This window comes from Eulemur rufifrons, chromosome 2 (assembly GCF_041146395.1).
Source record: "Eulemur rufifrons isolate Redbay chromosome 2, OSU_ERuf_1, whole genome shotgun sequence".
Classification (NCBI taxonomy): Eukaryota; Metazoa; Chordata; class Mammalia; order Primates; family Lemuridae; genus Eulemur; species Eulemur rufifrons.
In genome coordinates, this window is record NC_090984.1 from 12,548,194 (window position 1) to 12,575,230 (window position 27,037).

Here is a 27,037-nt window from a genome sequence, read left to right on the forward strand (position 1 = left end):
CCAGGGTAGCAGGAACAGAATTCCATGTGAAGTGATCAGAAATGGTCATCTGCAAGGCAAGGGGAGAGATCTTTCTGTTAAGGCCTCTAGGGGAAACCATCCCTAGAATGCAGTGGTGTGATCACAGCTCACTGTAACTTTGAGCTCCTGGGCTCAAGTGATCCTTCTGCCTCAGCCTCTGGAGTAGCTGGGAATATAGGCATGTGCTACCATGCCTAGCTAATTCTTTTTGTTTCTTGTACAGAAGGGGTCTCACTGTGTTGACCAGGCTAGTCTTGAACTCCTGGCCTCAAGTGATCCTCCTGCCTCAGCCTCCCACAGTGCTGGGATTACAGGTGTGAGCCACAGTGAAGGCATTTTTTAAAAAAATTTACAGACTTCTGGTTCCCAGTTCCCACATAAAGAGCTTGGAATTTGACACTTGGTTCCATGCTCGGTACACAGCTCCTTTCAGCACTTTGATCTTCGTCTTCCAGCCCCCAAAACTATGTGCAAATAAATTTCTGTTTAAGCCATCCAGTGCATGGTATTTTGTTATGGCCACTCCAGCAAAACAATGCAGTAAACAATATGAGAAGGCCGGGCCTGGTCATTCATGCCTGTATTTTCAGCAGTCTGGGAGGCTGAGGCTGGAGGATCACTTAAAGCCAGGAGTTTCAGCCCAGCCTGGGCAAGAAAGAGACCCATTTCTACAAAAAATAGAAAAATTAGCCAGGCATGGTGGCATGCACCTGTAGTCCCAGCCACTCAGGAGGCTGAGGCAGGAGGATCGCTTGAGCCCAGGAGTTTGAGGTTGCTATGAGCTATTATGATGCCACTGCACTCTAATCTGGGCAATAGAGCAAGATCCTGTCTCAAAACACACAAAAAACAATGTGGGGAACGTTTTAGATATTCTACAATCCTTACTGTTCACATTCAGAGCCACAATGAAGAGGAACTTTGTGAATATAAGGAATTAGGGAAGGTGTTTTCAGTTTTTGGTCTATTGGACATGTAAGAAATCACACAAGAGATGATTTCAATCAGCCTAAGGCATGCAAAAAGGCTTTTTTGTGTTTACTAGACCTTAATGCATCCAAACTCATCTGGTGAAAGAACTTAGGAATCAAGTGAGAAAAAGTAAGAGAATGTTATGAAATAATAGGTTTCTTTTTTTTGTATGATATTAAAGAATGTGATCTTACAGAACATGTAGGAACTTAGAGTGGACTGAAACCCCATCCTAAGGAACATGGTTGGGCTTTCTTTAATTTTTCATGCCTTACAGAAGGTGTAGGAACTCAAACTGGAGAGAAGCCTTCTGCTTGTAAAACAAGTGGAATTGCCTTCATTCATTCCACAAAGCTTATTTTATATGTTAAAAATTACTGTGAAGCCCTGGGGAGGCAAGGAGTAGGTTATAGCCTTAAGATATTTTGCATGCCACAATACTCATAACAAATTCAAGCTAGTGAAAAATCCTATGTATGTTAAAAAAAAAAAAAAAGGTGAAGATTTTGTATTTTTCATGAGACTTCATATCCAAATGAGAATTCACATTGGAGTAAAAGCCTGTGAATGTGAAGAATAAGGACTCACTCCTCATATCTTACTCTTCATGGAAAAACTCAGACGAGGGATGGCATATGGATTTAAGGAGCATGGCAAAGCCTTCAGAACCTCCACAAAGGGCCACGTGATGTCTGCACAAATGGATGGTTCATGGGTGAGGTCAATATTGTGGATTGGCCTCACCCTGCTGCTTGGACTGCTAGTGGTAGTAGCATTCCTACGTGATCCTACTTCTGTTGGTCAGTGCCTGACACTGGCATATTCATGTGAAAATTTGCAACAAGTCAGGGTGCTGCGGGCTCCAGGAGTGGACTTTTGAGAACCACGTTTCCGTGGGTCTCTGTTGTTCCCACTACCCTGGCTGAGCTCACTTAGAACAGAAGGCCCTGACTGGTCTTTGCCAAGTCCATTTCTCGGGTTTTGTTTGCGGCGAGTAACCCTGAAAGGCAAAGTCATTCCTCTTCGAGACAAAGAGCAGGCCGGCTTACTACTTGCAGTAAGATAGTGTTTCCCAACCTCAGCATTCCTATTCTCTAACACAACTCACTGTATGTGGAGATGACACTTTTGCCCTTTGTGTCACCCCTGAAGGACTTGGAAACAAAAGAAACCAACACAAACGTGCTGATGCTTGGGCTGTTTGCTAAACCATGAGTAATAAACTCTTCTGTCTCTGACTCCAAAGTCTCAGGTCCTCTGCCAACATCCATGAAGTAGTAACATGCTAACTTCTTGCCTTGGAAGAAGGGAATAATCAAATCACAGGTCCCATAGTTTTGTTGGGACTAGGGTGGCATGGCAATGGGAACGTGACCTGGTGGAGGACGGACAAGGATACCCAAGTCACATGTGGAGTTGTACGACTTTCTGGGATCTAGCAACGGAATCTTTTCTCCAAGCTGTTTGCCCAAGTTGTGGATGAAAAGAGGGGAATAGGGATTCCTTGGGTCCTATTCAGGAGTCCGAATGGCAAGAGGTAGGGCTGGAATAAGCTAACTAAATAGTGTCTTGGTGGTTGTTTACTCCTCTGGGTGGAGGAAGGTATGCGGTGATGGTGGAGCAGTAAGACCTCCTGTCCCAGCCAAAGGGCAGTGTGGCTGTGGCATTGACTGTTGGGTTAATGAGTTAAAACATGGTGTCCGCAATAAAGGCCTTGCTGTTTGATTTGAAACTTTGGGTGAACTGAAAACAATGGTTTCTTTGGTTGAGCTGGGTGTGCGCAGCCACTGGAACCTGCATGTGAATGCAGAGCTTCACCCACTCGTGTGGGTCCACTCTCTGCTTTGTGCTCCTGATTGCTTCCCGGCCCCTCAGGGAAACCGCAGGGCATATGCACTGATCTGGCTTGCCAGGAAACTTCAGGGAGAGAAGGACTCAAACTTTTATGTTTCTGTTGGATGTGGGCACCTGAGTCTCCCTCCTGACCATTCTTGACAGAGAAGGACCTTTGGGTACCGGGGAAGCCAATGTACCTGGGTCTGAGGAGCAGAAAGAAAGGGGCACTGGGCCTTGGGAGCTTGCCAGATGCTGGTAGATTTCAGCCACTGCCCATGGGAGAGAAGGCAGCTATGGTGGCTGGTAACATATCGGTGTCATACTCACCTTGGCCCTTGGGCGAGGCTCTGCCACTGTGCTGCACGCTCCCTGCTCTTTGCCAAAAGATACTATAATCTGGTGGCAGTGTAGCTGTCGCTGTAACCTGTAACCCATGCAGTTTAGCCTTGGTCCATGTTCCTGTAAGGTTTTGGGCAAAGTTGGCAGTAGAAAAGGGAAGCTAAAGTGACCTTGTGGGTAGGTTCCTGTGGGCTGAGTCCCTGAAATGTTGTCATGGCTTCTGCTGGATGCATGATTGGGATGGATGTGTCACATGCTTGCAGTTCCCTGTCCTTTTTCTATGGATTCTGCTATTGCCACACATACCATCTCTTCCCAGTTGGTCTAACAGAAACAATATAGAAACCCAGTAGCAGAAAGGGAGATGATAGCTTTTTTCAGATTACTCAGAAAGGCCAAAATCTGACTGACGCAGCCTCTTTTTGAAACGGCAGGTAGAAACCTAGAGTACTGATCTCTTTCTGAAAGTCAATGCCTAACATCTCCAGAGAACTCGGTAGCTAGGGAGGAAAAGTCCGAGTAGGCCTTGCTGGTTGCTATAGTTACCCTCCAAACCACATGTTAAAATTTGATCCCCAGTGTTGGAGCTGGGGCCTGATGGATTGTGTTTGGGTCGTGAGCCAAATAAACCCTTTCCCTTTACAAATCTCCAAGACTCAGGTATTCATTTATATGGAATATTGCATATTCCATATAGTGCAGCAGCCCAACACTAGCATCCTTGTGGCTTTACCTACTGGCAGCTACATCTCTTGGAGAAAGTTTGTCATCCATTCGTCTTACCTGAAGCTAAGCTGCTGGCTCAATGGGACCCTTATTGCCTGAGCCTCATTCTGTCATGGTCAGGATAAGTTGAAAGCTGAATGTGTCCGCTCGGTTTCTGCAGTCATCCAGCCTCAGCAACAAGTCTGAAAGACTCACTGGGGTTAGGACCCTGTTACTCATTCCCTTACTTTTCTTTATAGGACTGACCACTTGTGTATGCATTCCACAAAAATGTGCACCACCAAGCTGTGTGTTGTGGTGCACGCCTGTAGTCCCAGTACTGGGGAGGATGAGGCGGGAGGATCACTTGTGCTCAGGAGTTTGAGGCTGCAGTGAGCTTTGATCGGGCCACTGCACTCCGGCCTGGATGACAGAGCAAGATCCTGTCTCTAAAATAAAATGAAAATGTGTGCTACCTACCTTTGGGGATTTTTTTTTTTTTAAATGAGACAGGGTCTTGCTCTGATACCTGGGGTAGAGTGCAGTGGCACGATCATAGTTCACTGCAGCCTCAAACTCCTGGGCTCATGTGATCCTCCCAACTCAGCCATCTCAGTAGCTGGGACTACAGGCACATGCCACCATGCCTGGCTAATTTTTAAATTTTTAGTAGAGACAGGGTCTTGCTATGTTGCCCAGGCTGGTCTTGAACTCCTGGGCTCAAGGTATCCTCCAGCCTTGGGCTCCCAAAGTGCTGAGATTCCAGGCATGAGCCACTGGTCCTGGCCTTACTGAGAGACTTTAAACAGTCAAATTTCCAACATAATGACAACATGTTTGGCTTCACTCTGTCTTTGTTTGAAGTTAGGGTTGCCCTTCACCTGCTTCAGGTATTACAATGGGTTCTAGATTTGATAGAACCTCCCCTTTGACATCAGAACCATCTCCACGCTGACCCCTATTCTTTTGCAGAGTCAGTTCCTATTCAGCTTCCAGGGCAGGCCCTTGAACTACCAATGCTCCTTTTGCTTCTCCCTCTTCACTAGGGGTAACATCCTGACTTTCAGTTGGTGGTTTCTCTTGCTGCAGTTGTTCATCACTGGGCTGCTGGACAGCCACAGGCTCATCATTTCCTCTTTCTCTGGATTTGGATCTTGTTCTTACATATCCACTCATATTTCATTCTTCCTTCCTCGTCCCAGCCCCATCAGGACAACAGGGTTCATGGGGGCATCACCACCTGTGAGTAGAAGGACAATGACCTCTTTGGAGTGTGTTTGAAGTGCTACCTTGTAACCTTGATTTGAATTTTCCTGATTATTAATGGTTGTAAGCTTCCTTTCATGTCTATTGGTTGCTTGTATTCCTCTATTGTGAAATATGTGATTTTTTTCTATTAGTTGACATTTGTGATCATTATAAAAGTGATCCTCATAATTTGTGAATTTCATGGTTATGCCTTCCTACTGTTGGGTCTTTTTACTCTTGCTGTGGTGTCTTAATGAAATGGAATTAATATTGGCAGAGACAAATTTATCCAACCTTTCTTCATTTCTTCAGAAACTTCTTTAGAATGCAGGTTGAGTTTTGGTGAGGACTGTCTTCCTAATTTGTGGATTGCTGCCTTCTCAGCTTTCCTTACCTTAGGGAGTGGGGAGACACACACACACACACACACACACACACACACAGATATAAATAGAAAGAGCATAGAAAGAGACAAAGTGAGAAATAGAGAGTCGGGGGAGAGGACAGGGAGAGTAATTTGTTTATCTTATATGTTCTTTTGGGGATCAAGTGCAGTGGCGTCATCATACCTCACTGCAACCTCATACTCCTGGGCTCAAGTGATCCTCCTGCCTCAGTCTCCTGAGAAGCTGGGACTACATGTGTGTGCCACCATACCTGGCTAATTTTTCTGTTTTTTATAGAGATGGGATCTCACTGTTGCTCAGGCTGGTCTTGAACTCATGGCCTCAAGTGATCCTCCCACCTCCGCCTTCCAAAGTTTAGGATTACATCTGTGTTGTTGCATATGACAGAATTTCTGCCTTTTTAAAGGCTGAATAATATTCCATTGCATAAATATACCACATTTTCTTTATCTGTTCATCCATGGATGGACACGTAGGTTGATTCCATAACTTGGCTATCATGAATAATGCTGCAGTGGACATGGAAATGCTGATATGTCTTCAACGTACTGATTTCAGATCTTTCAGATAAATACCCAGAAGTGGGATTGCTGGATTATAGGGTAATTCTATTTTTAGCTTTTTGAGGAATGTCCGTACTGTTTTCATACTGGCTGTGCTAATTTACATTACCACCAACAGTGTACAGTGGTTCCCATTTCTCCACATCCTCACCAACACTTATTATCTTTCGTCTTTTGATGATAGCCATTCTAATGGGTGTCAGGTGGTACCTCATTGTGGTTTTAATTTGCATCTCCCCAGTGATTAATGATGCAGAGCATTTTTTCATGAATCTGTTAGCCATTCCCATGTCTCTTGAGAACTGTCTCTTCAGATCTTTTGCTCATTTTTAATTGGATTATTCATTTTCTTTTAGTAGAGTTGTTTGAGTTCCTTATATATCTCGGATATTAATCCTTTATTAGATATGTTGCTTACAAATGTATTTTCCCAATTTCTACGTTGTCTCTTCACTCTGTTAATTGTTTCCTTTGTTTTGCAGAAGCCTTTTATTTTGATGTAATCCCATTTGTGTATGTTTGCTCTTGTGTACACTATGGGATTAGTATAAAAAAATCATTGCCTGCCAGGCGCGGTGGCTCACGCCTGTAATCCTAGCAACTCTGGGAGGCCGAAGCAGGAGGATTGCTTGAACTCAGGAGTTTGAGACCAGCCTGAGCAAGAGTGAGACCCCGTTCTCTACTAAAAATAGAAAAAATTAGCTGGGCATGGTGGCGCGTGCCTGTAGTCCCAGCTACTCGGGAGGCTGAGGCAGTAGGATTGCTTGAGCCCAGGAGTTTGAGGTTGCTGTGAGCTAGGCTGACACCATGGCACTCTAGCCCAGGCAAGAGAGTGAGACACTGTCTCAAAAAAAACAAAAAACAACAACAAAAAAAATGTCATTGCCCTAATGTTGTGTAGCTTTCCCCCTATGTTTTCTTCTTCTTTTTTTTTTTCCTCCGTGCACCACCCCCATGTTTTCTTCTAGTAGTTTTATAGTTTCAGGTCTTATGTTTAAATCTTTAATCCATTTTGAGTTGCAGGTATGGTTGAGTAAGGCTGGCATGGAATTTTCTTTCTCCTACTGTTGTTGAATGATTTTTGATCTAGATTATGACAGCCTCTTCTCCAGGGATTATTGCCCCGTTGTCCCAAATTTAAACTGTTCCCATCAGACGATGGTTATCTTTTCAGGGTAAATTCACAGGCAAAATTATCTATGTCTAGAATAATTGTTATTGTTGTTTTGAGTGGTGTCTATGAGACTAAAGAATGTGGGAAACTCTATTCATTTCATAAGCCTTAATACAAACCTGCAAATTCACACTGGAGTTCACACTGTGAATTCACTGGAAATCACACTCTAAATGTAAAAATTGTGGGAAGGCTGGCAGATATTCCACAGGCCTTACTACCCACATGTAAACCCACACTGGAGGAGAACTTTGTGAATGTAAAGAATATGAAAAAACCTTCACACATTCTTCAGAACTTGCTATACATGTATGAAGTAAGGCATGTTGAATGAGCCTCCACATGTTCCCCAGAACTTATTAGCATCCACAGCTAAATTCATCTGTAGTAAAATCTTAATGCATATAAAGATTGTGGGCAACCCTAATTTAATATTCACATCTTATATAACTTGTAGGAACTTAAGGTGGAGAGAAACCCCCAAATTTAAGGAATATAGGAGACCTTTAATTGTTTTATAATCAGCATTGAAAAAAAATATATGTAATGAATTTGGTAAAGCCTTTATGTGTTGCCCAGACATTAATATCTGCACACAAATTCACACTGATATGAAACCCTTTAAATATAAATAATCCTCCTTACATTTTTCTAAATATTTGCAAACACATAGTGAATAGATGCCCTATGAATGTAAGAAATCTGAGAAAGCCTTCAGAAATTTCTCAAAAGTTTGTGTATATGAAGCCATGTGGATGTAAAGAAATGTGGAAATGCCTTAATTTTTTCTCTGCAAAAGAACTGTTCCTGATCATTGAGGAAACATGGGAAAATTCACACTGAAGGGAATGTGTTAATGCTTCCTTGTTCATATTGTATGATATAGGTGAAAACTCACACTGTATAAGTGTAGATTTGTGGAAATATTTTTAGAAAATTCACATCCTTTAATAGACACGTGAAAATACACACTAGAAGGATAAACTATTAATGTTATGAATTTGTTGAAACCTTTGGCTCATGACTTGTAAACAAGAGAATTCATACTGGAGAATAAAGTTAAATAAATGACATGAAAATGAGATTTTTTTGTGTCTTATTCTCGAAAAAGACTTGTGCCCTTAATTTTCTGTAGTGATCTTATATTATAAAGTTTAATTGTTTTTGAGAGAGTTTCCAGGTAGATATTCTGCTATTTTTTCTTTTTAAGACAGAGTCTCGCTCTGTCATCCTGGCTAGAGTGCAATGGCATCATCATAGCTCACTGCAACCTCAAACTGCTTGGCTCAAGCGATCCTCCTCTCTCTGCCTCTTGTGTAGTTGGGACTACAGGCACGCGCCATGACACCTGGCTAATTTTTTTCTATTTTTAGTAGAGGCGGGATCTTGTTCTTGCTGAGGCTGGTCTTGAACTCCTGACCTCAAGTGATCCTTCCACTTCGGCCTCCCAGAGTTCTAGGATTACAGACATGAGCCATTGGGCCTGGCCATTTTCTGCTATATTATGCACATTTTATATAATTGTGCTTTCTTTATGGCTCCAGCTGTAAACACTTTCTTATTTGCATTATGAGATCTTCATTGACCTACGGGTTATTTGGGAGTGTATTTAATTGGCAACATAAGGGGTATTTTTTTCAATGCTCTTGGGTATTCCTCTCTAGTGTCATTGCTAATGGGTCATAGTATGGGTTTCCATTGTACTTATTCTTTATTTTTTTGTTTTTTAGAAATGGGGTCTTTTTTAATTTCAGCATATTATGGGGGCACAAAAGTTTAGGTTACGTATATTGCCCTTCCCCTTCCTCCCCCTCGAATCAGAGCTTCAAGTGTGTCCATCCCCTAGACCCCTAGACAGTGTGCATCGCACTCATTCTGTATGTATACACCCATCCCCTCCCCTCCCATCTGCCCGACACCTGATTAATGTTATTACTAAATGTGCTCTTAGGTGATGATCAGTGAAACCAGTTTGATGGTGAGTACATGTGGTGCTTATTTTTCCATTCTTGGGATACTTCACTTAGTAGAATGGCTTCCAGCTCTATCCAGGAAAATACAAGAGGTGCTATATCACCATTATTTCTTATAGCTGAGTAGTACTCCATGGTATACATATACCACATTTTATTAATCCACTCATGTATTGAAGAAATGGGGTCTTGCTATGTCACCCAAGCTGGAGTGCAGTGGCACGATTACAGCTCATTGCATCCTTAAACTTTGGGGCTTAAGTGATCTTCCCACCTCAGCTCCCCAGTAGCTGGGAGTACAGGTGTGCATCACCATGCCTGGCTAATTTTTATTCATTTTTAAAAAAAAATTAGAGATTGGGTCTTGTTCTGTTGTCTAGGCTAGGGTGCAGTGGCACAATCAGGGCTGACTGCAACCTAAAACTCCTGCCTCAGCCTCCCAAGTAGCTGGGATTACAGGGATGAGCCACAATGCCTAGCTAATTTTTAAATTTTTTGTAGAGACAGGGTCTTGCTATGTTGACCAGGCTGATCCCAAACTCCTGGCCTCAAGTGATCCTCCCGCTTTAGCCTCCTAAAGTGTTGGGATTACAGGGGTAAGCCAGCATGCCCAGCCTTTTATTCATTTCTTCTAGAGACAGGGGTCTCGCTGTGTTGCCTAGGCTGGTCCCAAAGTCATGGCCTCAATTAATACTCCTGTATTGGCCTCCTGAGTCACTCGGGTTACAAGTGTGAGCTACAATGCCGGGCTATTCTTATTTATAAGAAAATTCTCTCTGGCCTCATGTGATAAGTAGTAGCTGCAATACACACTTAGAAAGACAGGATAAAGAATAAATTACAAGGCAAATGTTTTCCCCACAGAAATGATAAGAATTTGTTGTGATGGATATGTTGTTAAAATTAGCTTGATTTAATTATTCCACATTGTATTCATAAGTCATAACATCACTTTGTATCCCACAAATATGTGATAATTTGTCAATTAAAAAATTAAGAAAAAGAGGCCGGGCGAGGTGGCTCACGCCTGTAATCCTAGCACTCTGGGAGGCCGAGGCGGGTGGATAGATCGAGGTCAGGAGTTTGAGACCAGCCTGAGCAAGAACGAGACCCGTCTCTACTAAAAACAGAATGAAATTACATGGAAAGCTAAAAATATATATAGAAAAATTAGCTGGGCATGGTGGCGCATGCCTGTAGTCCCAGCTACTTGGGAGGCTGAGGCAGTAGGATTGCTTGAGCCCAGGAGTTTGAGGTTGCTGTGAGCTAGGCTGACGCCACAGCACTCCAGCCCAGGCAACAGAGTGAGACTCTGTCTCAAAAAAGAAAAAAAGAAAAAGAGGCCACAGAGAGTTGCTTTGTCCCTTTCATCATATGAAGACACAGTGAGAAGATGGTACTTATGAACCCTCACCAGACACTGAATCTGCTGGCACTTTCCAGCCTTGGACTTTGCAGCCTCTAGAATCATAAGAAATAAGTTTCTGTAGTTCATAAAAAATAAAAGAAAAAATTCAAGGGAAACTAGAGAATTTGTACAAACAAAAATGAAAACAGAACAGACCAAAACTTATGTGATGCAATGAAGAAGAGTGCTCAGTAGGAAATTTATAGCTGTAAATGCCTACATTAAAAAAGAAGTCTCAAATTAATAACTTTATACCATGAAGAACTACCAAAAGAAGAGGACACTAAACACACATCTAACAGAAGGAAAGAAACAAGATGAGGGGAAATACATGAAATGGAGAATAGGTGAAAATCTAGTTAATGAGAATCAATGAAACCGTAAGTTAGAATCAAAAAAAAAAAAAGGAGGGAACACTTCCTAAATCATTCTGAGGCCAGCATTATACTGATACCAAAGCCGGATGAAAACATCATAAAAAGAAATTACAGACTATTTTTCATGAACATAGATGCAAAAATTATTAACAAAATATTAGCAAACCAAATCCAAGGGCACATTAAAAGCATTATACACCATGACCAGTACGATTTATTTCAGGAATATAAAGGTTGTTCAACAAAAATTTAAAAAATAATTCACATTACTAGAACAAAAGAACAAAAAAACCCACACGATGATCTCAACTGATGCAGGAAAGGAATTTGACAAAACCCAACACCCTTTCATGATAAAAATTCAGAAAACTAGGAAGAGAAACGAATTTCCTCTTTGATAAAGGGCATTTATGAGAAACAGCTAACATCAGACTCAGTGGTGAAAGCCTGAAAGTTTCTGCTGAGATCAGAAAGGAAAGAAGGATGCCCAATTTCACTATCGCTATTCAACCTTCTACAGGAAATTTTAGCCAGTGTAATTAAAGAAGAAAAAGAAAAGGCTTCCAAATTGGAAGAGAACAAGTAAAACCATATTTGTAGATGATATCTGACATACAGAAAATTCCAAAGAATCTACAAGAAAACTAGTAGAGCATATAATGAATTCCACAAAGGTGCATTGTACAACATCAGCAGATAAAAATCAGTTGTGTATCTACACACCAGCAATGAAACAATAAGAAAAGGAAACGAAGAATGTGATCTCACTTACAAAAGCATATAAAAGAGTAAATTACATGGGATAACGTTACTGAAAGAGGTAAAAGATTTGTACACTGAAAATTTAAGACTTAAAGAAGAACTTAAAGAAGACCTAAATAAACAGAAGGATATTCTATAGTCATTCCTAGGAAGACTTAATATTATCAAGATATCAATATTACTCAAAGAGATCTACAGATTCAACTCAATCCCCATCAAAATCCCAACAGCTTTTTTTTTTTTTACAACGTAGTATGGGAGGCCTTCAATCATTTCGTAAGATGCAAGAAATGAAAACAGAAATACATATTTGAAAAAGAAAAAATTCACTGTTTACAAAAAGTATGAGTACGCTGAAAACGCAAAGGGATCAGCGATTAGAGTTTTCAGCACGGTGTCTAGAAATAAGGGAAAGACATGATTGACTGAGGGGAGCAGACAGGCCATTTCATAGACTGGCAGGTTTATCAACGGGACAGAACCCTGAAAGGGCTCTAGGTCCGCGGAGGGAAATCAGGTAGACAAGGTTTCCATGAGCAGCCTAAGGGGTGAGTCCCCGCCCCCGTTTACCCTTCTCGTCTAATCCATCATTCAAACCCCAGGCTGGGCCTGGGCCCACCTCCAGCCCCGCGCCCGGACGTGGGTCCCGCCCACAGACCTGGTTCTAACCTCAACCTTGACTTCTGGGCCCCTTTCTCCCGCCAGCCCACGCCCTGAGCCCACCCGCACCCACGAGGGAGGAACCCAGAATTCCTCTGAGGGAGCAGTTCCATCCGGGGCCACAGTCCCTGCACCGAGCCCCGCCCCTCCCCTTGCTCGCGCCGGAAGTGACATCATCGATCCCCGACTCCCACCGCTGGCCCTGCTTCCTCGGAAACCGTTTTTCCTTTGTGTCGTCTGGTCAGTCACAGCTTGGGTGAGGCGCGTGTGAACTGGACGGTTGGCAGTGTTGGTGGGGGCGGCAGAGGTCGCGGGCAACCCAGGCCGACCGAGAGGCCCCTCTGGAGAGGCCTGGCCGGCTCCACTCGCGTCCGCCGGGGCCGCGGGTCTTCCGGGCGCGGGCAGATCCGAGAGGCCGCTCGGGCCGTCGGTGCCCGCGGGGAGGCGGGTATGGGCGCGTCCCTGGGGTTTTGTTTTTTTCTTCATCCGCTGCGCTCCACTCTTCAGAGGCCAGGGCAGCCTTTGTGAATTGTTTTTCAGAAGGAAGACAATTTTCCGCTTTTCGAGTTCGGTTGAATCCGTCCCCACAGTCCTTGCGCCCCGCGGACCTGGCGATTCCGCCGTATTCGGGTGAGCACCAGGAGAAAGTTGTTTCGGGGGCGCCCCTTCCTTAAGCAAACGCACGCTTCATGTGAGATTTTGGTTTTGCCTTTGCGTGTCCTGTACTTATTATTACAGTTGTATTTATTATTGACACGTCACGTTCTGTAGAAAGATACTTTATGTTTGGCGTCTAGACTGTGCATATTTCTGTACGTGAATATAAGCGTTTGTAGACAGCGAGTCTTAGAAAACTAAGGATGCGCAATCACTCTCTTTATCTGAAGTTCCATCCTTGCAGAGCTTCATAACCAGGGCCTCCAGGAATAACGGATGGAGGGTTTACGCACTAGTACTAGAATAATCGAACTTACCATCAACAGGATGGTTGTACTAAGTGTATTTTTCGCAATGAATTTCTATTGTAGTAGGTAAACTTTTTTTTTTTTTTTTTGCCATTTTGATATTTGTTCTGTCCCCAGATAAATAAATACATTCGTGGTGAACTATTTGAGAGTAAATTAGAAATTCATTGCAGAGATGAAGCTCGACCGTTAAGCACTTGGTGATGCGTTACCCAAAGATGGGGACTATGATACGATTATTTGAACTAAGAAAATTAAAAATAATTCATTTAATATCTACTTTGTGTAATAAACTAAAATTCTCCAAATTATTCTTAAATATAACTTTTTATGTTTTGGTATATTTTAATATATTTGGGTCTGAGATCTCTTCAAGCTTTTTCTATTGTAGTTGTTTATTTTTTTTAGTTTCTTTTAGCCTAGAATAGTTGCTGTTGTTTTTCCATTATGTTGACTTTTTTAAAAGCCATACACTTTTTTTTTTTTTTTTTTTTTTTGAGGCAGAGTCTCACTCTGTTGCCCGGGCTAGAGTGCCATGGCGTCAGCCTAGCTCACAGCAACCTCAAACTCCTGGGCTCAAGCAATCCTCCTGCCTCAGCCTCCCGAGTAGCTGGGACTACAGGCTCGTGCCACCATGCCCGGCTAAATTTTTTTATATATATTTTTAGCTGTCCATATAATTTCTTTCTATTTTTAATAGAGACGGTGTCTCACTCTTGCTCAGGCTGGTCTCAAACTCCTGAGCTCAAACAATCCGCCTGCCTTGGTCTCCCAGAGTGCCAGGATTACAGGCGTGAGCCACCACGCCTGGCCAAAGTCATGCACTTTTTTAGAAAGGCACACACTGAAGCTGGGAAGGGTGGTGCATGCCTGTAGATCCAGCTACTCTGGAGGCTGAAGTGGAAGGATGGCTTGAGTCCAGCAGTTTGAGGCTGCACTGAGCTATGATTGTGCCACTGCACCCTAGCCTGGGTGACAGAGTGAAACATTGTCTTTTTTTTTTTTTTTTTTTTTGAGACAAGAGTCTTGGTCTGTTGCCTGGGCTAGAGTGCCATGGCATCAGCCTAGCTCACGGCAACCTCAAACTCCTGAGCTCAAGCAATCCTCCTGCCTCAGCCTCCCGAGTACCTGGTACTACAGGTACGTGCCACCATGCCTGGCTAATTTTTTCTATTTTTAGTAGAGATGGGGTCTTGCTCTTGCTGAGGATGGTCTCGAACTCCTGACCTTAAGCAATCCTCCCGCCTTGGCCTTCCAGAGTGCTAAGATTACAGGCGTCAGCCACTGTGCCGTGCCTCGTATTTATTTATTTTATTTTTTGGACACAGCATCTCTCTCTGTAGCCCAGTCTAGAGTACAGTAGCTTGATCAAAGCTCACTGCAGCCTTGAACTCCTGGGCTCAAGTGTTCTTCCTGTCTCAGGATCCCTAGTAGCTCGGATTGCAGGCCTGACATGCCTGGCTACTTTTTAAAAATATTTTTTGTGGAAACAGGGTCTGCCTATGTTTCCCAGGCTAGTCTTAAACTCCTAGCTTCAAGCGATCCTCCCACCTTGGCCTTCCAAAATGCTTAGAGATTATACCGTGAGCCACTATGCCTGGCCTCTCATGTGTTTAAAGGTTTCCTCTATTTCTTGTATTTCCTGTAAACTGATAAGTGGGTCCAAATTAGAGGTTGGGAAACTCTTTGGAAAGGGCCAGAGAGCAAGTACTTTATTCTGTCCGGCCATAAGGTCTTGAATTACTCATCTTTGTCTTTGTAGTGGGCAAGCAGCCACAGACCATAGTAAACAGATGGGCATGCCTTTGTTCCAGTAAAACGTTACCAAAATAGGCCATAGTTTGCCAACCCCTGAACCAGAGGCTTCAAGAGATCATTTGCAAAATATTTTGTAGGTGATTTTATGTATTTTGAATTACATTTCATCAGGAAGACATTTATTTTTTATTTATTTATTTTTTTTAGAGACAGAGTCTCACTCTGTTGCCCGGACTAGAGTGCCATGGGGTCAGGTTAGCTCACAGCAACCTCAAACTCCTGGGCTCAAGCAATCCTTCTGCCTCAGCCTCCTGAGTAGCTGGGACTACAGGCATGTGCCACCATGCCCGGCTAATTTTTTCTATATATTTTTAGTTGTCCAGATAATTTCTTTCTATTTTTAGTAGAGATGGGGTCTTGCTCTTGTTCAGGCTGGTCTTGAACTCCTGAGCTCAAGCAATCCTCCCGCCTCAGCCTCCCAGAGTGCTGGGATTACAGGTGTGAGCCATGCCCGGCAGGAAGACATTTAAATTGTTGCTTTGTTAATGATGCTAAGTTTGGTACTTGCTTAAGGTCAGGATCATCAGAACACTCTTATTTTAAAGATAGACTTTTCTTTTTGAGTAAGAAAGTAATATATGGCATCCTTTTGTGGTTTATAAGTGTGATGACTGGGTTGTTTTTTTTTTTTTTTCTTTTTACTCACCACTATACAGATGAGGGTAATTGGGTTTTCATGCTCGACTGGGAGATGTGACTCCCTCAAACCCTCTTATGACCTTGCACATTACCCGTCTCTTGTGAATTAAAAAAAGAAAGTAATATGTGGGGTGATATTTTGGCACGCAGGATATCTTGTTCCCCATCAATCTTTCTACCAACTATTTTTAGCATCTGTGAGTAGCCTGCAGTAAATTAGCTTCTTTATATGTAGTTTCACATTTTTATAGGTGTATGTTCAGGGTAAGCTTTCAAGGTTGAACTTCAGGTTAGAATGCAAATGTACATTTAATTTTGCTAGTTGTTATAAATTCCCTTCCATAGGTCTTGTACTATTTGGCAGTTTCCAAATGGACTTGTAAAGTTTACAAATTATTCTGGTGTAAAATAAGGAACAGAGTTTAGTTTGAACTGAAAGACACTTGTTTTCAAAAAGAATATTAATATCGTATCTATATTCATGGTAAGAATACGCTAATGTATTTTCAGAAGTATAGTGTTTTGGTTTATATCATATGTGGGCAGACATTTTATATGGGTGTTATTTAATTGTTGTGTTGTAAATTCTATTTCTGTGTGCCTTCTACTTGTGCTTAGATATGCTGTTGCATTTTTGTGGGAATGGAAATTGTCTGACAGTCCACAATGATCTCTCCAGTCCTTTAATGAACTAGGCTTTCTGCCAGGGACAGGCTACTAGAACGATCAAAACAGGCATAGTACTGCCACCATGGGACTTATAGTCTATAAGGGAAGGCAGATTTTAAATGAATATTGGCAAGTTTGCTATGTGAACATCAGAATGGATTACTGAGAGGGAAAAAGACATATGGGAAGAATTGGTTTTTAGGTACTTAAGAGAATGAAAGCATGAGTGGAGTTTAGCCAGATCTTTAAGCTAGGGTGAGGTGTAGAGTAAGTGAGAACATTTCAGATGCTGGGAACTTTCTGAGCAAAATCCCAGAGCAGTTGAGAGCTTCGTGTATTTCTTGCACAGAGGAAAGGGGTTGGCTGAAGATGAGCAGAAGTGGTGGGAAATAGACTGTAGAGGGGGGAAAAACCAGTCTGAGGGTCACAGACTGCAACTGCCGTGGCACCTAAACTGCCTCTGTAAGCCTGCTCACCAGCCTTAGTTCCTGTGTGCCCAAGCCTTTCAGAGTCATTTCATGAGGGCTGTTGCGTTTCTGCTCTCCACTTTTGAGTGATGCTAGCATGTCATGCAGACACATCTGTAAACCAGGCTTTGTTCCAGTTAGATGGGCATAAGCCAAAGGCATGGGTTGAGGGAGAGGATGCAGTGTGAATGCAGCTTGTGTTGAAAGAGTCTTTGCCATCTGCTCATGTCGTTTACTAGTACTCACTGCAGCTTCTAGAGCTCAGCGTCTTCTGTGCCATTTCCATTTGATGATAGATAGCTGCTCCATCTGCCCAAACTTATGGCTTGGTGGGTTAGAAAACATCAAGTTCATGATGGGGAGCTCAATTCATGTGGTCACTGGATGTCCCGTGGTTAGTTGTTCGGTCTCTGTGATATACCATTGGTAACCTTTCACTCAAAAGGAGAATAGTTTCCTACAGAAGAGGCCATAGATTTACTCCAAACTACTAGAGGTCTGTGCTATGATTCTCCCATTGGTGCCAGAGGCCTCCAGCAACATCCTGTTTACCGCGGATACTTTGAGCATCATTGTGTCTGCTGGTTGATTCGGACTAAGTGCTTGAGAAGCTTGTACTGCAGCCTGAGCTTGGTGCGCTGCACTCACGTGGTGTCCGCTCACTTTAAGCATTACAAGCGTCTGTGTAGATGAGTTAAAGCACACTGAAATGTGGTATGTGTTGCCTAAAGAACCTTACAGGTCTGCCAAGTGTTGTGCCTCATCTGGGAGCAGGTGGTATGAGGTGCAGTGGCTAGGAGTGACACCTTGGAGGGGATTTCTTCATATGGTTTAGGCCACTGGACCCCCAGAAAAACTTTGTTGATTTGTTTGGCCCTTGAGTTGCCCATCCTCTGCTTTGTTTGTATGTGTCTTATAAAGGTACCCAAACTGTTTGCTATTTCCTGTTTATGGGATCCAGCGTGCAAAATGTTATCAATGTGGTGGACCACTGTGACGTTTTGTACAATATCAAAACCTCTGAAGACTCTATTTTGATAGAGAACAGGAGAACTGATAAAAGTTTGTGATAGTCCACAGTAATTCTTCAAGATCCATGACTTCTGCACAATCCTAAGTGATTAGGAAATTGAGTGAGAGGCTGTGAATCTCCCCTGTAATGATTTATATCAGGTTTTTGGCCACTAGACTTGAAACTCCTTGTTTCGTAGATCAAATAATATTCCAGGGTACAGGTCGGCAAACTGTGGCCCATGGCACCCATCTAGCCTTAAACCTATTATTGTAAATAAAGTATTACTGGAGCAAGACTGTGTTCACTTGTTTACATATTTTCTATGGCTTCTTTCATACTACACAGGCAGAGTTGAGTATTTGCAACACAGGCCATATGGCTCCAAAGCCTAATATTTACTATATATCCCTTTACAGCAAGATTTGCTAATCCTATTCTAGTAGGGTGCTTATCTGTTTCATTCTAGGGACACCGGGTTCAGTTTGCCACCACCAATGATTTATTCAGGCCAAAGCATTCTGATTATCGATACATTCAGTGTGCCCTTGACATTTGATATGACCTCATTGTCTTTGATGGTTTAGTGCTACTCACTGATTTTTGGTACCAGGGTTCTCGTCATCCTCATTGAAATTAAGGAACTAATCTCAGTGATTTTATCCCCTGTAGTCATACCAGGTGTATAAAGGAGAATAAACATGGAACTTTTCAAAGATGGAGGTACTCCCTTCAGTTATGTTTTTTTGTTTTTCTTGTTTCTTTCGACGATCAGTTATCTATTTCTGAATGCCTTTGTGAAGAGACTCTTTTCAGGGCCCTCAACCTAGGATGGGGAAGGGCGGGCTGTGCAGATCACGTTCTATCATCACAGGCAGAGAAGAACCACATTTCTCAGGCCTTAAGTTTCCTTACCTGCACAATGAGGATATTACACTTTTCCTTAATGGCAGCCTGGCTCACAATCCTTTTTTCTGGCTCTAGGTGAGACAGCTGCAATGGTATCGTATGGACGTGTTGTGTGTGTGTTTTCTTAAGTGTGCTAGATTATATGGGAATTTCAAACTGGGATGGAATGAATTCCATGCATGTGAATGTGGGAGTTATGGTCAACTCTGGGTTCTCATGCCTTCTTTCTTTTCCAGGAGGTCTTCTTTCTAGGGACCCAGCCTGCCTTCATGCAGAAAAGACAGAGGCAGAAAGGAAGATGGCTGACTGCCTGACAATTTGTTATCAGGTATGCAGAAAGTGTATTTTAGAAAATCACATCCTTGCATCACCAGGTAGACACCTTTCCTTCTAGGCAGACTTGTTTCCAGATCTTCTTAAATTAAATGGAGTCACTCAAGGACTGAGTCATTCATTGAATTTTCCCAGAGAGCAAGGCTTTCATACTAGTGAAGGATTACCTTGAAAAACATTTCAGTAATTACTAACTAATCTTGACCCTCATGGTGCTGAATATATGTTTCTTATTTTGCTGAGTGCAAAATAAGGAAGATGAAAGTATCCTTTACTCAAAGACTGATCATTCATCACCATTTATCAAGTGTATGCACTGTGCTCTGGAGTGTACTTTAATAGAGGAAAATAAGACAAAAGTGCTTGCAGTCTGGCTGTGGTGACATAATTTCATGTTTGAGATGCACCATCAAAGCCACGTGACTGGAGTTGATGAACAGTGAAAGAGTGGGAACAGAGGGGAGAATGCCTGGGTCCAGTGAACCTTGGGTAGACAGTGAGAGACCTTACAACTCTGTGTAGACATTGGGTTCTGTTACCTCATTGTTCAGTGAACATTGCTTGATATGTTACTTGGCTCAAGCCAGCATGTATGTGATGATTTAGGACTCAGTAACCTTTGATGATGTGGCTGTGAACTTCACCCAAGAAGAGTGGATTTTCTTAGATAAAACTCAGAAAATTCTATACAGAGATGTGATGCTGGAGAACTATAAGAACCTGGCCACAGTAGGTAAGACTGACATCATTTCTTGTAGCCTGCTATGGAACAAATTATGTTACATATTTAGTGTTGCAGGATCAGTGATATGAATTCTGAATACAATGGGAAATAACACAGATATAGTCCTTGCCCTAATGGATTTTAATTACTGTTGTGATCCTCAAAATGTAGTCCCATATTAATGGCATCACTGTTACTTTCTTAGAAATGTACATTCTTAGTCTCTACCTTTGACCTGTGGAATCAGAAGCTCTCACTTGGACTCTGTCTTCTGTGTTTTAACTATCCCTCCACGAGAATCTGATGCACTATAATATTTAAGAATCTCTGGTGTAGTTTTTTTCCCCATATGAACAAAGATCTCTTTGTTTCACTTACTTTATTTCTTATGTGTTTAGAATGTTAGTGCTTTGTAAATATATACATAGCATCAATCTGGGTTTCAGGGGTCAGAGATAACCAATTTTGGGTGCATAGAATGAAGTGATATTTGCATTTTTAGTCTTTTGAAATAATTTCACTGCCTTTATTAGAACTATAGTTCCTGAATCATAGGCAGGTTTATCATCTTTTGTGTGAGCCTTTTCCATTAATGTATCTTTCTTCGTGTAAAGGATGTCAGTTTATCAAACCCAGTCTGATCTCTTTTCTGGAACAAAAACAAGAGTTGAGGACAGTTCAGGGAGGAGTTCTCCAAGGTGAGTGATCACAAAGAACAACCCAGGTCAGTGAGAAGTTCAGTGTGTTTGGAAACATAATGAGGAACCTTTTAAGATGCACTTCATGTCAGAAGGTTGAGGCCATGTTTCTCAGACATTAGGATGTGTTTAATTTCTGATATTCTTTAAATTTCCATCTATTCCAGCTGTGATCTTATGAAATGACATACTTTGTTTTCAATGTTCATTGTTTTAAACTATGCTCTTGGTACAGATCTTTCTTACTTTCCTTTTTCGATAAGATTCTTTTTGTTTACAATCAGTTTTAAATTTCAAAAAATCAGTTTGTAACAAATTATCTAAAATTTTGACCCTTCATCCTTATCATTGTCAAATTTTTGACATAGTCTAAATCCTCAAACTTAGTTTTTTTTTTTAACCATGTTTATTTAAAAAAAAAATACAAATGAGACTTAACTCCTTCACTTTGCCATTTCCTTCTACAAACCTCAGTTTGTTTTTTTGTTTCATTTCAGACTGGGAAATACTACTTCAAACCAATGTTTCAGCACTGCAGCAGGATTTTGGGATGGTACAGACTTATAATAGGATACAAATGTTAAGAGTAACAAAGGATATTTCTTATTTTCCACATTCAGAGAATATTAGGACTTCCACTGTAGAAAATAAGCACTGAAGAGACACTTGACAGAAACAGTATTCACACAAGAGGGAGCAACGTCTGTGGAGAGAGACTGTGAGAGTGATGAATTTAGGGATTTCCAAACTTAGTGTGAAACTTGTATCCTTCTAAATAATGGCATAATTATACTGACCAATAGGGTACATTTTCTTGTCAGTAGACCTGTTTCTAGAGCCCCTTAAGGCAAATGAAGACCCTAATTGAATTTTCCCCCAAAGTCGTACCTCTTATATTTGTGAGGAATTACTCTGAAAGTTATCTCAGTATTTTAGTGTGAATTAATCTTAATCTTTCTGGTGCAGACTGCATGTTTCTCTGGGTGCCGTGACAGATGGTGAGGAACCTGAATGTGTCCTTTTCTTTTCTTTTTTTTTTTTTTTTTTGAGACAGAGTCTCGCTTTGTTGCCCGGGCTAGAGTGAGTGCCGTGGCGTCAGCCTAGCTCACAGCAACCTCAAACTCCTGGGCTTAAGCAATCCTCCTGCCTCAGCCTCCTGAGTAGCTGGGACTACAGGCATGCGCCATCATGCCCGGCTAATTTTTTCTATATATGTATTTTAGTTGGCCAGATCATTTCTATTTTTAGTAGAGACGGGATCTCGCTTTTGCTCAGGCTGGTCTCGAACTCCTAAGCTCAAACAATCCACCCCCCTCGGCCTCCCAGAGTGCTAGGATTACAGGCGTGAGCCACTGTGCCTGGCCCTGAATGTGTCCTTTTCTTAAAGAAATTATTTATAATGGTCATTCATCAGGTGTTTGTCGTGTACTCAGGAGTGTATTGCAGTAGAGAGGGTTAAAACAAGACAAGCTCCCGGTCCAGTTGTGGTCACATTAGTTCATGTATAAGAGGTGCTACTTATAGCCATGTTATTAGAGGAGATTGACAGTGAGGAAGTGTGGATAGAAGAGTTCCTAAGACCATTGAACCCTTGGTTAGACAATGGGAGCTAATCCAGATTTGCGTTTTGAATGCTTTTCACTGTTTTAAGTATAAGAAGTGCGTCCTTCAGTACCCTGTATAGGCACTGGGTCCCCATTCCTCATTCTCCAGTGAACACTGGTGGAGATGCTACTTGGCTCAAACCGGCATGTATATGATGGTTTAGGACCTGGTAACCTTTGATACTGTGGCTGTGGAGTTCACCCAGGAGGAGTGGACTTTACTGGACCCAACTCAGAGAAAGCTATACAGAGATGTGATGCTGGAGAACTACAGCAACCTATCCTCAGCAGGTAAGACTGGCAGCATCATTCCTCGTGGCTTCGTATAGAACAGATATGGACTTACTGTGTTCTAGGATCAATGATGTCAAATCTGAATACGATGGGAAATAACAGACACAGTCCCTGTATCAGTGGGTCTTCATCTGGCCTGGTAGTTTTCAAATGTGGTCCTGGGAACAATAGTATCACTGTCACTCTGTTAGAAATGTACATTCTCAGAATCCACCTTTGATATACTGAATCAAAAAGTCTGCTTGTGGAGGGCCTTGTCTGTGTTTTAACAAGCCTTCCACATGACTCTGATTCATTCTAAAGTTGAGAATCACTGGTGTGGTAGTTTTCTCAGGAGAATCAAGATCTCTCTTTGCATTTCCATTATTTTCTACTTGAGTAAAAGTCTTAGTGATTGTTTTTTTTTTTTTTTTAATGTATATTTAAGCCTGAATACGGGTTTCAGCGGTCAGAGACAACCAGTCTTTTTTGAGTACAGAAAAAAGGGATATTTGCATTTTGAGCACTTTTCACTGCTTTACTTATAAATGTAGCCCCATTTCATGGGAAAGTTTGCCATCTCTTGCATGAACTGTTTCCACTGATGTATCTTTCCCTGGGTACAGGTTACCAGCTTTTCAAACCCAGTCTGATCTCTTGGTTGGAAGAAGAGTTTAGGACAGTACAGAGAGGCATTCTCCAAGGTAAGTGTGGAGAACACCCGGTCAATGATAAGTTCAGTATGTTTGAAAGTATAATGAGGAAGCCCCTTAAGATGCCCTTTGGCTCAGAAGGCTGATTCATTGGACTCAAATGTTTTGGGGTATCGTCAGCTTTTCATACTACATTGCTTTGCAGCTATCCAGACTTTCCTGTGATGTCACAAATGATCTGTTTTTCTTCTTTGAGTTTATGGTTTTAATGTATGCTCTCTCTCCCAATTTTTTCTACTTTCCTTCCCTGATAAATACTATTTCTATTCACCATCATGTTTAATTTTGTTAGAATAAATTGTTTGGAAAAATTACTAAATTTTGACCCTGAATCTTTATGACTGCCAAATTTTAGACTGCTCAAATTTTTGTTTGCTTTATTTTTTAGCATGTTAAGTATGAAAACAAATACAAATAAGCTTTATTATTTTTAAGTTATTTAACCTACAATTTTGTTGTATAACACTCACAAATGTTTTTCTGTCTTATATCAGAATGGAAAATGTGTCTTCAAACCAATGAATCAGCCCTTCGGCAAGATATTTTTTGTTTAAAAACATCAAATGGGATACAACCGGTAAGATTAACAAAAGAAATTTTTTATTTTCCACATTTAGAGTAGATTGGCTTTGCACTCTAGAAAGCACAAATGACAGATACTTGAGAGAAGTGGCATTCACCCAAGAGCAAGAAATGTCTCCAGAGAGATACCCCATACCTAGCATAAAGCTTTATACTTCAGGGTTCCCACAAACATAGATTTCACCATACATAACTAGACATTGAGTTTTTAAAATAATTTCATGAAAATCTACAGGAGTTCTTTCAAGATTAGAGCATAGATTAGATGGCACGGGATTCTTGCAGTACGGTTCCTTTATTCAAATTGAAAGAAATGCAGAGGGCAGGAACTTGTAAGTGTGATATGAAAATGGCAAATCATAATCATCATCATGTTTCTGTGTTTGGTGGAATCTATTAATAGTCTGAAAAAGGCCGGGCACGGTGGCTCACACCTGTAATCCTAGCACTCTGGGAGGCTGAGGCAGGTGGATCGTTTGAGCTCAGAAGTTCCAGACTAGCCTGAGCAAGAGTGAGACCCCGTCTGTACTAAAAAAATAGAGAGAAATTAGCTGGACAACTTAAAATATATAGAAAAAATTAGCTGGGCATGGTGGCATATGCCTGTAGTCCCAGCTGCTTGGGAGGGTGAGGCAGGAGGATCGCCTGAGCCCAGGAGTTAGAGGTTGGTGTGAGCTAGGCTGAAGCCATGGCACTCTAGCCCAGGCAACAGAGCAAGACTGTCTCAAAAAAAAAAAAAAAAAAAAAGTCTGAAAAAATGCTTTATTCATCATTCATTCCTTAATCAACAGGCAAGAAGCCACAATGGAGGGGACCTCTATGACTGTAAACAATGTGGAAAGGTTTTCAGCGAACACTCATGCCTTAAGACACACATGAGTACTCAAAATAGAGAGGACATTTCTGAATGTAATCGGTATGGAGAAGACCTCCTTTCTCTGCACAAGAAAACCTCTACTGGAGGGAAACTTTCTGTGTTTGATCAATGTGGAGAATCCTTCAACCTGACTTTAAATGTTGAGTTCCAGAGAAGGTGCACACAAGATAAATCCTTTGACTGCAGTGACTGTGGGAAAACTTTTGTTAATCAGTCATGCCTTCAGGCACACAGGAGAATTCACAATGGAGAAAAACTGTATGAATGGGAGCAATGTGGGAAAGCATTTCCTGACTCCAGAAGCTGTGCTGTGCATGTTGAAATGCACATTGTAAAAAATCCCTATGAATGTAAGGAATGTGGAAAAGGCTTTCAATGTCTTACCTATCTTGATAATCACATGCAAATCCACACTGAAATAAAGCCCTATAAGTGTAAGGACTGTGGGAAGGCCTTCACTGTGCGTTCAGACCTTACTAAACACGTGCAAACTCACAGTGGAGAGAAGCCCTATGAGTGTAAGGAATGTGGTAAAGCCTTCTGTACATCCTCAGGCCTTGTTGAACATATAAAGTGTCACCCAGGAGAGAAACCCTTTAAGTGTGACCAGTGCGGGAAAGCTTTTGTTTATTCCTCATCTCTTTTTGCACATTTGAGAACTCATACTGGAAAGAAGTCTTTTGATTGTTATGTATGTGGGAAACCATTTACCCGTTCCTATCATCTTCAACTTCACGTGCGAACTCACACAGGAGAGAGACCATATAGATGCAAAGAGTGTGGGAAAACTTTCATTAAATGCTCATACCTCACTAAACATTTACGAATACATACTGGAGAGAAACCCTATGAATGTCAGAAATGTGGAAAAGCCTTCATTGAGCACTCATACCTTACTAGACATTTACGCACACACACTGGAGAGAAGGCCTGTGAACGTAAGGAATGTGGGAAAGCCTTCGCTGTTTCTTCAAGCCTAACTGATCACGTAAGAATTCACACTGGAGAGAAACCTTATAAATGTAATAAATGTGGAAAAGCTTATAATAGGTTTTGTCTACTAACTCAACATTTAAAAACCCACCCTACAGAGAAGACCTTTGAATGTAAGGCATGTGGCAAATCCTTTAGAAATTCCTCATGCCTTGATGATCACTTCCAAATTCACACTGAAATAAAACCGTATAAATGTAAGGACTGTGGGAAGGCATTCACTTGGTGCTCAAGGCTTACTAAACATGTACAAACACACGCCAGAGAGAATAGAGAGAAGCCTATGAATGTTAGGAATGTGGGAAATTCTTCCACACATCTTCAGGACGTATTCAGCATATGAGAATTCACACAGAAGAGAAATGCTTTGAATGGGACTAGTGTGGGAAAGCCTTTGCTTCATTTTCATCTCATATTGCACATTTGAGAACTCACACATGCAATATATGAGAAGCCCTATGTATGTAAGGAATGTGGTAAAACCTTCAGTTTCCTCACGCCTGACTGAATATGTAAGAATTCACAGTGGAGAGTAACCCCATAAATGCAAGGAACGTGAGAAGAAGGCCTCATTAACACTTGAAACTTTCTAGACACGTACAAACTTAACACTGGAGAGAGACCCTATAAACGTAAGGAATGCAGAAAAGCATTTACTAGATTTTATTACCTTACTGAACATATAAAAACACTGGAGAGAAACCCTTTTTATGTAAAGAATGAAGAAAATCCTTTCAGAAGTCCATGTGCCTTAATTGCATTCTTATTTACACCGGGAAGAAAACTTGTCAACGTAAATGATTTGTGAAAGTGTTCAGTTGTGCCTGTTCACTTGAAGTATATGAAAGAACTCACTCTGAAGATGTGCCATGAAGTTAAGGCATGTAGGATAGCCATCAGCATCTGCTCACAGTCCAGTACATGAGAATTCACTGTGAATCTGTGCAGTGTTAGAATCATGGAAAGCTTTCCCTGTTTCCTTGGGTATTATTAAATATGTGAGATCTCACAATGAAGATAAACCCTACTGATATATGTGGAAAAATTGTAGTCCTGTTAAATACTTTTATATTCACCTGTAATCTCATAGTGGAGAAAAACTTCATGAAGGTAAGAAATGAATAAAAATAAAAATAAAAATAAAAAATAAAATAAATAAGAAATGTTGGAAAGTCATATTTTACATTACATTGTTCTTCAACCTTTAGTACACATGAGGTGATTCACACTCAAATTGTGTATGTATGGAATAGGGGAATTGCCTGAAATCCAACAGAGACATGGCTTTGCGGGTGGATTTATAGAACTATTTTGAA

At 41.5% G+C, this 27,037-nt stretch overlaps 1 protein-coding gene and 1 pseudogene across 1 annotated transcript; both read left to right on the top strand.

Moving 5' to 3' along the window:
• The first annotated feature begins 15,811 nt into the window (after positions 1-15,811).
• Positions 15,812-15,974, top strand: LOC138381242 (small nucleolar RNA U13; annotated as a pseudogene).
• Positions 15,975-19,213: 3,239 nt separating this feature from the next.
• ZNF560 (zinc finger protein 560) lies at positions 19,214-26,171 on the top strand. Its single transcript, XM_069491320.1, is given in 9 exon segments — positions 19,214-19,252; positions 19,864-19,990; positions 20,596-20,679; positions 21,177-21,265; positions 22,448-22,574; positions 23,183-23,260; positions 23,764-23,846; positions 24,643-25,989; positions 25,992-26,171. Coding segments are annotated over 9 exon segments (2,145 nt in total). The 5' UTR covers positions 19,214-19,222.
• Positions 26,172-27,037: the final 866 nt, after the last annotated feature.